At 47.4% G+C, this 16389-nt stretch overlaps 1 protein-coding gene across 2 annotated transcripts; it reads left to right on the forward strand.

Moving 5' to 3' along the window:
- Positions 1–2739: 2739 nt before the first annotated feature.
- PHLDA1 (pleckstrin homology like domain family A member 1) lies at positions 2740–10406 on the forward strand. 2 transcript variants are annotated; one of them, XM_037390048.1, is made up of 3 exons: positions 2887–3466; positions 3686–3942; positions 9467–10406. In XM_037390048.1, the coding sequence occupies exon 1, from the start codon at positions 3009–3011 to the stop codon at positions 3459–3461; it is 453 nt and encodes a 150-aa protein (XP_037245945.1). In that variant the 5' UTR covers positions 2887–3008; the 3' UTR covers positions 3462–3466; positions 3686–3942; positions 9467–10406. The 2 variants fall into 2 exon arrangements, with proteins under 2 accessions (XP_037245946.1, XP_037245945.1); XM_037390049.1 differs by lacking the exon at positions 9467–10406 and having other exon boundaries at positions 2740–3466; positions 3686–7481.
- Positions 10407–16389: the final 5983 nt, after the last annotated feature.

A 16389-nucleotide genomic window follows, 5' to 3' on the forward strand; every position in this document is an offset into this window, starting at 1 on the left:
TGGTGGTGGGGTTCGGGCTGTAGTATTTCAGGTTTGACAGTAGGAGGCATCTGCACATCAGAGATTTCAGGAGGAACAGCTGCAGAACCTGCATAGTTTTTAGTGAAACTACAATAAAGGTAGTAGACATGGAACATTCGATAAAACTGCAATGGGTTAAATAGATATTTAAAGAAAAGTAAAATCTCAGTGAGATAATGTAGTATGCTTAACTGTGGTTATGTGGTGAATGGGGTTTTTCAAAATACTGATGTAAGAAGCACTTCTGGATGTTCAGTTTTGACTCCCGTCTAGGAAAATGAAGTTTGTTACCCTTTACTGGCAAATTCTGCACAACTAAACTGAGTTATCTTGTTCTCTTTCGATGAAACTGTCACTATTTCAGCTTACCTAGTCTCCTAGCTTTTGACTGATCTGGTGGTTTTGGTCAAATGTAGTGTGTTTTAAATGGCTGTTATACTTGTTAGCTTCTAGAGCACGTTTCAATGGATGTTTTGCGTGTTTACTTCTGATCACATGCTTAGTTGAATTTCACTAGGAGTAAACAGTTGTGAGTCTGTACATTAGCAGAGTATGTCCATCAGTGTTTAGAGTTGGGTTAAAAATCTGATATGCAACATTTGGAGAACTTTATGCCATGGAAGACCAAACTAGAGTGAATTTAGTCCCTTTCTCCTCCTGTATATTTGATGAAAACCTCTGGCCTTCCACACTAGTCTCACTTTTTTTCTTTGATGAATTGCAGATTACTGTTAGCACTGAGAACAAGCAGAAAAGCTCACATGAAAATACGGAGATAACAGATTATGTGGTGATGTCCTCAAGTGCTACAGTGCCGTATTTTGGGGGTGGGGTGGGGGGAAGTTCTTGAATGCTTGTTACAGAGCAACGTGTGGGACTCCCAAATGTAATACAGGTTTCCATACTAGTGGTTAGTGCATTTCCTTAGAATCAAATGGCTATTCACTTACAGTAGTGGAGCAGCAACCAAAACTGAACGGGTGAATTACTGGAAGAATTAGTCTTCTGTAGGTTTAGTTCAATGTCCCATGCCTTACATAAATGCAGTATTTTAATTAAGTTGTTTGATACAGATGAATACTTCTTAACCAGTTTATGTTCTAGTTGGATAACTTCAAAATTAAGTCTCTGCTCGTGGGATACACTTAAATCAGGAGTCAAGAAGTAGATGGTAGATGCAAAACACATTGGGTGAAAAAGCAGGAATTCTCTTTCCTCACTCAAGCTGTGTGTGAGGCTGCTGGTACGTGCACCAGCAGCTGAAGGCACAGATTGTGTGCTGGGGAATTTAGGTTCACATGGCAATGAACTGGAGACTGAGGCCGTTGTGAATGGTATACAGATATCTTGAAAATTAGCATGTGCCTCTCCTAAAATAAGCATAAGATGAATAAGTAAGAATGAACTGTATCTTCCAGCATCTATGAAGCTCTAAGGAGAAGGGACTATTCTTTAGATAAATGGATGTTTAAGATACTCATGTCTCTTTTTGTTCAGTTTGTGGCTAGCAAGTTGCCTTTATTACTGATTTGAGTCTTCCAGTTACCTCAGGAAAGGTAAAACAGCTGAATAATTGCTGTTATTTCCTTAATGGTTTACCTCAATTTAAGTTTAAAGTTAGTTTTGATAAAGTGGAAAATATAAGAGGAAATCTTTTTTTAAATGTTCTTGGAGATAAACTCCATTAAAGCTATCACTAATACTAATTTTATTTTTTTTTCTAATGGGCTCCCACTGACCTATGCTACAGCATGTCCTGCTTCCTAGCTGCCAGGATTACTGTGAGGAGTATTTTTTAATGGTGCTGTTAAACTCGTATTTAGCAAAACTGCTCTCAAACATGGCATGGAACTTCCAGCATTGTTCACATCGGTGGTGTCAGCCAAATTTACATCGAATACATCAAAGGACTTAGAGTTTAATATTAACCTTAGGTCACTTTTCTACTCAAATAAATGAATTCAAAAGCTAACTGCAGGGGAGAATCCAAACAACAAATGTGTAGCAACAGAGCAGAACAACGAGCAAGATGGTGCTAGCTGCCGGTTTGGTTTTGTTTGGGGTTTGTTTTTCTGACTAGTCTGCTTTTAAGATTTCCAAGTACTGAGATTGTGGTGTTTCCTTTGGGAAGTGACATACCGATACTTGCTTATTTTAGTCTCTGCAGCAGTTTTGAGTAATGTCTATTTGATAAATGCAGTAGGAGCCGCTTCTGCCCAGCGCAGTGGGGGGCAGCGCGGGGCTGGAGCCCTGGGCCGCGTCGTGCCCTTTGTTCGGGGGAGCGCGGCGAGCGCTTGGGTACCGGTCGTGCCGGCCTTGGAGCAAAACCGCGCAGGATGGGCGGGGGGTGGGGGGTGGGCTTCGTTGTTCCCAGCACGTGCTGCTGGGGGACCCCGGTGAAAGCGGGGGAACTCTGAGGGGCGTTCGAGCCGTCAGGCTGATGGCCGTGGTTGCCCGCCGGTAGCGCGGCACGGCGGGGGGGCCCTTCCCGCAGCCTGTCGCGCCTGCCCGCGCTGTCGCGCTGCGGGAGGGGCGGCCGGGGCGCTGCCCGGCGAGGGGGGCCGGGCCGGACCGGGAGCGCTGCCGCCGCCGGGGAGCGCAGCCCGTAGCCCCGCCGCCGGGCCGCCCCAGGCCGGGCGGGGCCGCCGCCCCCCTCCGCACAGCGGCCGCGCCGTCGGCGGCGCTGGGCTTCCCCGTGGCCGGCGGGAGGAGCCGCCGCTTCCGCTGGGTGTCACTCTGGGGTGGGAAAGGCGCGTTCAAAAGCCGAGGGGAGGGAAAAGCCGCCGCCACAGCCGCCCGCACCGGCAGCGCGCCCGCCGCCGCCCGCCACGCCGCGGCACGGGTGGCAGCCGCTCCGCTTGCTGCGGGCCGGGGCGCTGCCGACCCTCCGCCTGGGCGCCGGCGCGGGGCGGCGCGTCTTCGGCTGGTGCCGGCTGCCCCCCGAGCCCAGCCCCCGCGGGCGGCGGCCGCCGGCCCCTGCCAGAAGGATGCTGGAGAGCGGCTGCAAGGCGGTGAAGGAGGGCGTGCTGGAGAAGCGGAGCGACGGGCTGCTGCAGCTCTGGAAGAAGAAGCGCTGCATCCTCACCGAGGAGGGGCTGCTGCTCATCCCCCCCAAGCAGCAGCAGCCGCCGCCGCAGCAGCAGCCGCTGCCGGCCGAGCCGGCGGCCAAGATCAAGGAGCTTCACTTCTCCAACATGAAGACGGTGGACTGCGTGGAGCGGAAGGGCAAGTACGTGTACTTCACGGTGGTGATGGCCGAGGGGAAGGAGATCGACTTTCGGTGCGCGCAGGAGCAGGGCTGGAACGCGGCGATCACGCTGCAGATGGTGCAGTACAAGAACCGCCAGGCCATCCTGGCCGTGCGCTCCACCCGCCAGAAGCAGCAGCACCTGGCGCAGCCCCACGGCCCGCGCCTCCGCAGCGCCTCCAACTCCGCCTAGCGCAGGTAGGGCCGCCGCTCCGCGCCCGCTCCCGGGACCCGCTCCCGGCCCGGGGCCGCCGAGCCGCGCTCCCCCGCCGCCGCCGGCCCCGCGGGTGCCCCGGGCTGGAGCCGGCCGCAGCCCTGTCCCCGTCCCCATCCCCGCGGCGCGGCTGCCGGCGGGCAGGGCCCGCTCCCGCCGCCCTCCTGCGGCTCACGGCCCCGCGCTGTGCTGTCTGATTGCAGGTGAAGCCGACGCCGCGCTGCGGGGAAGCGGGACTGAGCGCGCCCGTCGCGGACGGACTTCGGCTGGGCGAAAGCCGGGCAAACGCCAGAGCTGCGGGGAGCAGCGGCCCGGCCACCGGCACCCCGGCCACCGGCACCCCCGCCAGCCGCCGCCGCTGCTGCTTTGCCACCCTCGGTGCCGAGAAGCATTTCAAATCTATTATTTATGAACCTTGGAAAGGATCCTTTGGTGTGATGGGACATCTAGGACACATGATGTACTGTAACTTTATTTTAATGTATTTTATTTTATTTATTAGGATTGTTTGGTTTTGTTTTTCTTTTGTTGTTTTGTTGGTGGGTTTTTTTAAGGCTTATTTGCAAGATGTTTCTGAATGTGGGCCGTATCAAAAATGCAAAGGGAAAAAAATTAGTATGTACATTAGCTCCCTAAAAGAACTAAAAAGTTCTGGGTAGTTCGGCCACGCGTGATTTGACAAGAGGTTTGTTCAGTTTTTTTCTTCAATTTCACCCAAAATATGCTGCATTACGCTAACATGGAAAATGTGATGTGAAGTTTGGATTTTGGCTGAAACCCGTCCCACATACAAAAACTATTTTCTCTAACGAGAATAACAACTATAGTCTGGGTTTTAAATAATTTTTCTTTTAAAGCATTATGCATGGTGGAAGATGATAAAACTTATTCACACTTGGTTATTCCAAAAAATAACGTTGGTTGTCACTCTGAGTTTAAAACCAGTCTGCCTAATGTGCAAGCAGAGGGGAACCCGACCAACAACTTCTGCGGTAACGGGAACCGCAGCTGGATCCCCAGTGCTGGATCCCAGTGCCCGGTTTGGTGTTCTTGCGCTGAGGCTGGAGGGCCAGAGCGCAGAGGCATTCCTGAACGTTTCGTTGTGTCCAAGTTCAGGGTGCTCTCTACACCGTCGGTTTGTAAGCGATCTGGGCTCTCCACCTGCGTTGAATTTTGATGGCGGTTTTTAAATGTCATGCATTAAAGTAGCCCCTAGTTTAAAAATCCATTTTATGTATGTCTTAGTGTGCAAATGGCTTATTTTGGTCACAGTTTTCATAAGCTGAAAGTTGCTCTCTAGCTGAGATAAACTAGATTAATTTTGGTGTTTAGCACTGTCAGATGTTGAGAGAGGCATGCGATCTCGCCTCTTAAAAATGTTGACGAAGCCATGGAGTTGGAAAACAAAGGGCTAATTGCACAGCTGGTGTGTCTTCCTCTGCCTCTTAAAAGTCGGTGGGAGTTTGGCTGGCGATGCTGGCGAGAGCGGGCTGGAGCTGTTCGCCTGGTGCAGAGGCGCCGGGCGCAGGCTGCGTGCTGTCTAGGACGGGGCCCTTCAGGCGAGGGGTGGTTTCGTGTGTGTCGCTACAGCCCGGATCTCTGGTGTCAATTAAGCGGCAAGGTCGTAAGCGGGACAGAGCGATGTGGCCCAGTATCGCTGGTTGAAGGTAAAAAGCTGCAGCCGTGGAGCTATTTATTTTAACTCAGGTGGTGAGGAAAACTGCTTTTGGCCTGTTTACGAGTTACACGAATGTAAACAAAATCAAAGCCACACATGCAGGACTTTTCTGTTTGTGTGGCTGAGGTGTAGCTTGACTGTAAAAGTCCCCCGTTCTTGGTTCAAGTTGTTTCTGTAAGTGTTTAAAGCAAAAGACTGAAGTGACGCCCAGGGGAAGATCTCGGAATTGGCTATGGCACATGATGGTCCCTTCCTCTGCACCCTGAGCTTAAGCTCCGTCCCATAAGGAACAAGTCAAGGTCTCTTTTAGCCCTCCGCTTTTGTTCTTTGCCCCCAGGTGTCAGGGTCACGTACCTAGACATGCAAAACACATTGTGGTGCAGAATTGAATGGTGGTCCTCCGTGGTTACTCCCGAGTGCTTCTTTCCGATCTGGCTCTTGACAAGGTTGCATGACAGGCTTGGGGTGGTAGATTACAGCTGTCCTAATGACGTTACTACTTTGAGATTAATTGAAATCAAAGGTGCCCTGCGTCTTCTAGGATTAGATCACTGTCTTGGCAGTCGTAATTGCCAATTTCCACATCTCCGTACGTCTGCCATTATCATTCTGCTAATGCTTGGATGTTAGAGCTGCAAGGGGATTCTCTAATGAGCTAGTCAAAGACTCACAAAATAGACTGTAATTTGTAATTTGGCTCCTCTCTTTAGAGTTATTAATTACAGTTTACTGAGTAACTAATCCACCTTTTCAGATACACAGACGTATCACTGACATCTCACCTACTAAAATATGTTTTAGCCTACTGATGGATAAATATAATTGATGAACATTAATTCCTGTGTCATCAGAGACACATGTATTTCTGTATGAGAGGCAGAGGTTCCTGTCCTCAGTGGAATCAAGCCCCTGAATGCCACAAAAGTCTATGGATCTAGTCTAAAGCTGAAATGTTACTGCTCTTCTGGAAGTATTTGTACTTTGAAAATGAAAGATGACAATTTTAGTGATAGAACTGGCATTAAGGTTTGAGAAAACAGCTTTCACTTCAAATTTGCCACTCTGTCAGCAGTTCGAGGTCAATGTCCCACTCTCACCTTGTGTTTCTTGTTTTAAGGTGGTCTGAAGGATGCTCTCAAAACCATTTGGACTGATATAGTTCACCAACCAACTTTTGCCAGTTGCCATTGCCTGCTGTGTTATCTTTTTAAAAATGTTGGTGTCAGCCAAACTCTTAGCATGAGTGGTGGCCACCTGACAAAATCCACCTTGAGCTGTTCCTGTGCCTGCAGCCCGAGTTGGTGTGATGGGTGCAAGGATCAAACCTCCCCCTTGTGCCTCCCAACTGTGTCCTGGAAGCTGAATGGGAACAAATTGGCTGTGGTCCCCCCGGGGACATTCGGACTGTGTGGCTCATGCCATGTCACTATAAATAAGGCTAAATTGTCTGACGTGGACAATCTGACAACTTTCTCACGCTCTGAATTCCACAGTTTGTTTTTGGTTTGGGTTTTTTTTTGTATGGATTTTTGTTTGTGTTTTTGGGTTTTTTTTTCTTTTTCTTTTTTTCTTGACTGACAGTAATTTTAGACCAAGACATTGTTATAAGTATTATAAATGAGGTAGTTCTGGAGCTTTTTTGGTTTGCCCCTCTACTACTGCATAGTGTTTATTAGAGCTACTTGGTTAAATACTCTCTGCACTGCCTTGTAAGCAATGGCTATGAAAGTATGTCCAGCAGATTGTGCTCCGTCTTACTGGAGCTTTGCAAGCAAAGAAATCGGGTTGTCCTTCCCCTTACCAAAAAAAAAAAAAAAAAAAAAGCCAACAGCATGTGGCTGAAGTAAAATCATTAAATCATCAGAGAGCAAACAAAAATGCTGGTAAAACACACAGAGGCAAATGCTTGGTATAGGTAGCAAAAGCGTGGACAGTCAGTTCATAAAGAGGTCAAAATTACATGTCTTAAGTAAAAAGAAAAAAAGTGATTAAGGGGCAGATTCAGCAAGAAAATCCAAGCTGTGGTGACCAAGAAAATTTAGAAATTGGGGGAAAAGGAAGATCAAGGGGATGTTGCATCAGTGATATCCTGAAGTAATTCCTTTTCTTTTAAGGTTCATGATATGCAAATGCCAGCTTCTGATAGCTGCAGTGATGTACCAAATGTTTTCTAGCATATCCTAATGTGAGCAGAAATATCAGTGTCGTCAAAAAAAATGGTGTGTAAATATGACTCATAAATGATTTCTGAGAGATGTGATTTATTTTTCATATTTTTCAAGATGCATTCCATTTCAAATAAAGAGGTATCTATTGAAAGAGCTCTTGATATGTTGGAGGCATGGTTGTTGGGTGGGCTGTCTGTTATGATTAAAGCCTGATCTGAGATTTTCCAATGTCTTAAGCTCAACCTAAGGCCCTAAGAGGAACACTTTGAACCTGTGTCAATACCTTCCAAAGGAAAGACCCACTTAGATGCTCCAATTAATCTTTATACACAGCACAATTACGAGGCTCAGAGTCCTCAGTTTTGCTTCTTGCTGTGTGTAATGTGTGAGCACCCACGCAGAGTCTACTAATTTCAGTAATACTCCACTTGGTGCCACAGTCCACGTCCAACACATCTTTGGGACACAGACTTCAGGCTCATAATCTCGTATCTGTGTATGCCTTGCTCTGTGTGACATTAAGAATCTAAACCGAAGCATTAAATGTGCCTTGTTGCTCTTTTGTATGTATCTGAAGAACTGTAATTGAATTTCAAGTAACCTGAAAGTAGTCCTGAAAGAACACTTCCACCATTCGGCATATTTCCTGACACGTTCTCTTCTAGCTGCGTGGGAAAAGAAGTGAGGTATGACAAAAAAAAAATGTGATGACTTCTGCTGCTCTGGGGTCTCCACAGAACTGCAGCCCTTTGGATGGCTTGAACTCCCCTGAGGTGTATTTGTGTTGCAGCAGGTCCTCGTTTTTAAGCATCTTCCGTAAGTGTATTAACTTTTGTGGCACAGTGTGCATTGACCTAGACTAATTGGTGCTGTTTGCCTTCGCTGGAGAGATGTCAGTAACCTATTCCATAAGAAAGCTATTGCTGTAGCAAGTACAAGCTCTCTTTTCAATAGTAAGCATCCAAAATGTAGGCATTTGAGCTTAATATTTGATACACTAATGATGGCTTAAAGAGTTGACCTCTCACAAGCGCTGGTGCTCGGCAGCTTTGAAAAGCCATTTAAGCATCTGTGGATTTGTTGTCTGTTTGAGGGCCCACCATTGTTTACAGCTTTTAGAGATGTCCCCTCTGAGCTTTTAATAATAGTGATAAACAGACATCTCTGTAAGGGCATAAATATAGTAGAACAAGAATGTAGTAATTTCTTGTTGTTTCTGCTCCTGCATCAATGGTAATGTCTTTGTAAAGATGCAATGAAAATGTGTTTCGCTGCTTTAAGTTTTGACTAAGAGGATATAAAAGAACGCTGCTCACATATTCGTGGTACGTATGAAACGGTCCTAGAAACAGGGCCATTATTTTCCTAGTGAGGAATAAAGTCTTAATAGGCTTTTCTCGAACATCTTCTTTGATCCAAAGTAGGACAGGAAGAATGCTGAAACTTAGGGATCAACACAAGGTACAGAGATAAAATCTGGGGCTGATTCAAAATCCATTGAAATCAACAGGAATTTTTCCAGACTAAGACAGATTTTGATCTTTTGCAAAAATAGTGCCTGCTTCTCTTCTGTTTAGAAAACCCAGGAATGAAACCCCAGAAGCTGGACCTTTGCCCATGATCTGTGCCAGTAGTGATGGTGTGTGATCAGGATGGCACTGACATTGCTGGTCTTTCATCTTTTCCAATGAAGTGAGGGGGAGAGGAATATGAAGATGGAATAACGCCTAGGTTTTCCAAGCAAAATAAAATAAGAAAGACCAATCTAAACGTCGTCTTTCCCCTCCTAAACAAAATCTAGACCAGAACGGTTTCTTGCAATTTCACTGAATTCATAGCGCAGCTGAAATGGAACAATTTTCTTTGTAACTGAACCCAAATCAGAACTAAACCAAAGCCTTTACTATTTTGTTTCTAAGCACCAAGATCTCAGTCCTTCCTTGAAAGTGCCTAAATGACTCCTCACCTACCTGTATTTTCTTTTTTGTTTTGTTTTTAAATCAACTGTTATGAAGACCGTCAACTTCAGTCTTTTTTAAAAAAGCTTATTTTGAATTTATAACGTTTTAAATGGTATTGTGGGTGTTTGTGACAATGTTTTTTCTGTCTTTCTGCTGGGGGCTGTTTGATGTGTGAAGTGAGGACCCTGGAAACGCCACACAGCTGTTACCCACTGCTCACAGCGCTGCTTGGTGCCTTCCATGCTGAAGATGGGCAGAGCAGAAGATGGTGACTTTGGTCCTGCCAAGAGCTGAACACCCTCAGGGTGTCCTGACACCCAAAGGACCTGGGAGCTGCTTGGAACCTCACGATGGGGCTCAGTTACTCGCAGGGTCTTGGCCTATTTCACACACTGAATTTACAAGGAGGGGGGCATGAGCTCCCAGGTGAGGCACTGACAGATGGGGTTGTGTTGCCAGCTGGCAACCACGTGAAGCTGGTGCTCGGTGTCAACAGCCTGGTTTGATTGCAGTGCCTTAAAGTTTTCCTTAGGAGACTTGTAGGGAAAGCGAGAGGTGAGGCTTCTGTGCTTAAGTACTTGGGATTTTTCTGCTTTGTTTAGGTTTTTAGGAAAACATCGAAGCAGAGGCAGTTACCCCAATACAGACTCACCACAGACACTTTAAATTAGCCAATTTTACAGCCATTCCAAGTCGTTCTGCTAGATGTCTCTAGTGATACCAGCCACCAGTGCAGGGGAAATGGGTGTTTGGATGGGGGTTTGGTTTACCTTTTTGTGTAAAACTGTGCTATGACATTTCACATAAACAAGATTTTATTGACCCTGCTTCATCATCTTTGTCTTGCAATAATTTGTAACCAGCCATAGTAGGTGAACCGAACCAGTAAATATGTGTAGAATGACTAATCATTACAATGAAGCATACAGGGCTCTGTGGTCAGCAGAATATTTTAAATGGGACAGTTTTACCGCATGTTTTCTAAGGCTTCCAGGGAAATGAGGAAATCACTGCTTTTGTTTTTAAGATCTTGTCAGTGTTTTGTAAATATTTCTGATATTCATGACTGTACATATGGTTTTGATTATAACTTGTAGGAGGCTCAAGAATTGGGTCATATACCATTTAGGAGGGGATTGTTTCATTAACTGTAACTTTTGTTGGGCTTTGTCACTCAGCCTTCAGGATCTTTTGCACCTACTGCCATTTACAAAGGTAAAAGTACAGCATGTAGCAATGTCAGTGAACCTGCAAGTCTGAGAACAAATCCAGCCTGCTCTTGGCTTGGGTGCTAGAGCCAGGGTCCTTTGAGGGAATGGCTCTCCTTCATGTTGCTGTGTGCTTTGGACCTGGGCCTGGGGATGATAATTCCCTGTACCAGCGATAGCACCTCTCTGCAAGGCTCTCAGCCCACTTGTATATCATATCTCTGTTTTGGAGAAGAGGAAACTCGGGACCAGAGAGCCCGTGCCGCCTGCCCAAGGTCGTGCCTTGGGAGATGGAGAGCAGCGTTCCAACTGTAGGCAGCGTCCCTGTCCCTGCATGAGAACCACTGCCTCTCGCAGCAGAGGATCCTTCAATTTCTGTGCTTTGTTAGGGACCTTCCTTAGAGCCAACTGCAAACGCAGTGTCCAAGCCCCCCGCTGGTGCCACAGGTCCTTGGATGGAGACCCATGTGTGACTGACCTGACAGGTAAGTTCCAGCCTTAAAAAAGCCTCACCATGGTGCAGCTACTTGCCCAGTGGGAATAAGAGCAAGACAAAACACTTAAGTTTCACATGGGATTCAGCACAGCCTTTGAATGGCTTCAGGTTATTAAATCAGCTTCTGGTTATTCCCAGTGCTAGGTACTGTGCAAACAACGTACTAGGAGCGAAGGGATCCGTGAGTTGTTACCCATTTCAGCAGCAATTAAGCTCCTCTGTTTACTGCATGTTACAAGGACAAAGAGAGGTTATCAGCCCCATAATAACTTGAAAGGTCTGTGTAGATATGAATCCAGCATTAATACAGCTTTTTCAGCCTTCTAACTGCCTTAACTAAAACACATGAAGAAAAGAGGGGGGGGGGGGGGAAAGGGGGAACAATTTTTTTCTCTCTACCATTCTGTTATCACTTGACCATTTCACTCAGAAATTAGGAGTTATGAAAGAAATCCTTTTAGCCAGAAACACTTAGCCCAATTGTGTGGTATTTTTACCAGAAAAAAAATTTTGATTGACGCACAGAGCTGTAGTAGCTCATAGACAACCATCTTACCCTAACCCGCTGCTGGAAGGTGACAGAGCTGGGTGAGTCTGTGGGCTTTCGCAACAGCCCCTTAAACCAGCTGCGGGGCTGAAAACTCCGTACCCTCTCCTGTGCCAGCAGCTACTGCAATTTGCAGATGACCTTGCTTGGGGGCTTTTCTCGTACACAGATAAACATGAGGAAAATTACTCCGTTCCTTTAAAAGAAGTCAGCCTTGAAGTGGAAAATTTATTCCTTTATTGGCTTTTTTTGGGAGCTGTCACTGCTCTTGGCCAGTCACGGAGTGGCGCCTCCAGCTGAGTTAGACATGCACTGGCTGCCTTTTTCATTTTTTATCACAGATTGTTAATATTTCCTGTTCCACTAAGCCACGTTTCCCTGGTGCTCGTTCCTAGTGCTTGCCTCCTAGACAAAGTCACAGCTCTTGTCACAAGGCAGCGGGCTGCGAGCTTATCCTTCATCGGAGTGATGACTGAGGGCTCAGCAGCAGGGAAGTAATGCTGACAGCTCCGCTCCCGGACGGCAGATTGTCAGCATTCCTCACCAGGGCACCCAGCCGGCCTGGGAAAAGGCTGCTGTTTCGAGGCGGGGGGGCAGGAAGGGGGGTAGCTCTAAAATAGATGGACTGTCAGTCCAGGGCTGAGGAAGATGGAGAGGGATGGTGAGCCCATCTTATCCTGAGCAGGGGAGGAGTCAGACCCATGAAGCTGCAGAACCCAAAGCGACTGCTACAATTCTGCAGGCACAAGCCGAGTGGTCGGGTGTGAAGAGAGAGGGGCGTCTGCGTGCTGAGAGAGCAGTAAGGCTTTACAAAATCATGAGAATTATCAACTCTAAGATGCCCCACCCCCATTCTCATTGTTAGAGAAAAGACAGTAGCTTGCATAAAAAGGCAGGTGACGGCTCGCTGGGTGGGTATATCTGGGATGACACTGAGATCATTTCTGCAGCTAATCCATGGGCCCACTCTGGTGTTTAAGAATTAGCCCAGAGAGAGCGGGAGCAGCAGCTGCAAAGGAGCGCTTTGCCGCCGCCTCAGGGAACTGCTACACTCACTCCCAAACAATTTGGAAATTGTTCCTCTGTGTTTTCCTGAGGGCTTATGAAGCTCCCAGTCATGGCCCGCAGACGTCTTGTGTTGTGAAATGGCAGCCGGGGAGGGGGTCGGCTCCCTGCCACCCTGCTCCTCGCTCTTAGTCACCTGGGCGGGTGGCCGAGGAGGGGCTCCCTGGGCAGTGGGTGCCTCCTGGGGTGACTCCAGGATGGCAGCTGGGAGGGCTGGGGGCTCGCCTCCATCCAGTGGTGCTGGTCACGTCTGATAGGAGACGCCTTCCTGGGCCACCCCAGCTCCCAAGGCTCCTGTGCGTGTGAAATAGGAATGGGCTTTGTTGTAAATGATCTCCAAGGCGCTCGCTACCCCTCTGAGGATGAGCCATGCCACCACCTTCCTGGTGGCTTCACCAGCGCTGCCATCCCTCACCGCAGCTGTGTGAGTGCTGGCGCTCAGGATGAGCAGCTGAATGAGGACTTCTTCAGAAAGTTTAACAGGGGTCTCCAAAACACCTTCAGCCCTGCAGTTCTGCTGCTAATAACCTCAGAAACAGCTCTGCTGCCCTGTCTTGAACTGGGGCTGGGGAGAAGGTACTCTGAGTTGAACGTGCGAGATACATTTATCTCAAGAATCAGGGTCCCCTTGCCCTGTGAGCAGGCTGCTAGCTGCTGCAGATGCGGGAGCATAGCACCCGCGGTTGGCACCTTCATTTGCAGGGCTGGGGCCTTTGTTTTTGTTCCCAGGTTTTCCCTAATTCTACTTGTTCCAGCTACAGAACCACCTATCAAAGGGTATTTTCTTTCTCAAAGGTAATTCTAAACAATTCTGTCATTTTTCTGTTAGCTGAAAATCTGCAGCAATCTCAGCTGAGCCACTGAAGCTCAGTGAGCAAGGATAAGTACTTACACAGGTAGCTTTAATGTAATACTTAATTTTCATTCTGGGCAATGGCAGGGCTCTAACACAATGCAAAGCTTGCATAAAAGTAAAGATTTTGTCTATCTGCAAAGCTGGCATGGCTACAAAGATTGTTTCGCTGGCTTTGATTTCCTAATGTTTTAATTTAACTGACTCTGAGCGGATTTAATGGTTAATTTTCAGAGCATTCACTTTAGGATTTTTTTCAACGCATTCACTCAAAATGTAGTTGAAGCCTTAAATCAAGCTGAATTCGGGAGAAGTAATTTAGTTTTGCTGAGCTCTGGATATGCTTAGTCTTTCTCTAGCCTTCTTTTTCCTTCCTCATCTGACTTTAGCACGCAGCACTTAGTGGGAGAGGTTTGCAAACCATGATGCTAGCAGCTGTTCTGCTATCCATTTTGTGCGCCTTACTGATGAGGCTAGTCCTTTGTAAAGATATGGTAGCCCTTGAGCAGCCACAGCTACATCCTCTGCTCCGTCTGTACACAGCCGTTATCTATTAGGTTTGCCCTTGTAAAACAAAACTCTGGCATAGCTGGTGCTTGCTCTTAATTCAGCTGTCACAGCCTGCCCAGGGGTACTTGGTAGGCAAAGCCCTACAATGGCAATCCTGCACCGATGCCCTTCAGGGTGGTCTTTTTTTTATTGCCAAACCTTTATTGCAGCCACTGAAAAGCGTTCACAGACATTCAGCAGATGGGATTAATATTCCCCTCTTTCAGCTGCTAACATCGCTGCCCGCATGTGATTGATTAAGGTAAGATCTGGTTTGCCTTTGCTGCCATTGTTGCTGTCTTTCTGCTGCAGGCAAGAGTTAAGGTGCACTGAAAGCAGGGACGGATCTAAAAGTACAGTCTATTTACGTGATACTCTTAACAGGTCTTCCAGTCCTGTGCCCTGTGGCCTTTCTTTAACCTTGACTTTACACAACTGTTGTAAAATCCAGTAGCTCCCTGATCCGCAGCCTGGGAGAGGCAGGCTCAGGGTGGCAAGGTTTGTGTGTACCATTTGGAAAAGAAAAATGCTTTTATAATCTAAAGAATTCCCATTTTATGGAGAAACACATGTGAGCGGGCCAGGACCTCATTCAGCATGATTCTTACGCAGGTGCCTAGCTCCCAATAGCATGGCTTTCTCTGGGGAGCCGGCAGGGTTAGCCCAGATTTAAGGGCCCGCGTGAGTCACCCCCCTGTTCCTGTGCATGAGGGCACCAGGACACAGCTGTTGTCAGCTCCCAGATGTTGACTACATGACACTAGAAAGCTGTATTTGCGATTTACTGCTGGTGGTCAATTTAACAGTGTTTCTATAGATGCTGCAATGTCAGCGGGCTAAACAGCTCTGAACTGCAGTCAGCTATTTTAATTGCTGCCCACTCCCAGGCCATAAAAAACCTCTGCCGTTCTCCCTTCACAGTTTTTGTATACTTCCCCTCCCTCCTCCAAGAATCCATGCTCTTAAGTTTCTCAGCAGCTTCAAAGAGATCTCCAGCCCCCAGGTTTGCATGCCACCTACTCATGGTGTTCAGATCCTTCACGTTCACAGACACGTGCACAGGTAAAGTGCCAGGAATGCGGAAAAAATAGTCTATTGAGCAGCCAGAGATGTTCAATAACTGCCCACCCTTGACAAGCTGTCATATTCCTACATCCTGCAGCTCAGGACATGGAGAGCGCTTGATAATAAAGTTTTTCATGTTTGAGGATTGCAAAGCTCTGGGGTCTGCTCTGCTTGTGAAATTTAAGCCCGTACACCTATGTGTGTGGAGGTGTGCACAGAGGTGAAAATGTGTGCACCCCCAGGGCAGGTCATGGGAGTAGTGGGGCACTGAGGGCTCCCCAGCAAGCACCAGAGCCCAGGTGCCCATGAAGGGGGTGAGTCCCTGATGGAAGTATCAAGAAATAACTCCGATTCCTCCTCTGTGGTCTCCTGGCACCCTGCAAGGCTTTTTTGCAGAGGATGGATTTGCTGCTGGCGATCATTATACATGTTGATGGAAAGCGAACCGTGGAGGAGGCTGCATAATTCACAGCTCTTCCTCTGATTAACTGCTTAGCCTCCTTGGCAATATGATCTCCTAATCCTGCCGGCTGCCCCAGAGGGAAGGGCACACCGTACCTTAACATTTGCCCTTCAGCCTGAGCATTACCCAGTGGCATACGGAGAGCCTCGGTCCTTCAGTGGGAGTGACGCATTGGTGAAATGGCTTAAGAAGCATGGTGACCAGCAGCTCTGCATAAAGTTCTTGAGGATACAGGACACCAGGGCCTCTCCCTGCCCTTCCCTGGCCTTGTAATTAGTTACTGTGCCCATATCCAAGGGAGTCTTTCTAACAGACTTCAAAACATGCTGGTGAAAGATTTAGCAAAGACCAGGCCTGTCTTTCCTTGGCCAAGCACCACCCAGCCTCGAGGAGAACCCTTCCACCCAGAACAAACTTGTTTCTGAGGCAGCCGCCTTTGCTGTGGTAATAGCACTGATTAAACCTTTCCGAAAATTTCCAAAAACAGGGCATGCAGGTCAATAAAGAGTAAAGGTCTAGAGGTGAAACTATGGCACTGCTTAAATCTATGACAAAATCTCATTGATTTCAGTGAAGGAGTTGTCCATTTAGAAGGACGGGATCAAAACAGGAAGTTTGGGATCCTATTCAATAGCCAATATGAAACAGATGCTTAAAAAGAATTCAGTTGCATTTGTCAGAATTTGTTTTAGCTGCTTCATTATTGGAAGGAGGAGGGGCAGGTACCAAAAAGGAAAAGCATCAGACATTCAGGTATTCACCCCCTGCCAGGGTGATTTCTGACAATCGAGCCTTGTAGGTGCCAGAAGAAGCTCCAGTGCTTGTTTAGATGTTGAAGAAAGAGCTTGTTTGAC

Source organism: Falco rusticolus, chromosome 5 (assembly GCF_015220075.1).
Source record: "Falco rusticolus isolate bFalRus1 chromosome 5, bFalRus1.pri, whole genome shotgun sequence".
Classification (NCBI taxonomy): Eukaryota; Metazoa; Chordata; class Aves; order Falconiformes; family Falconidae; genus Falco; species Falco rusticolus.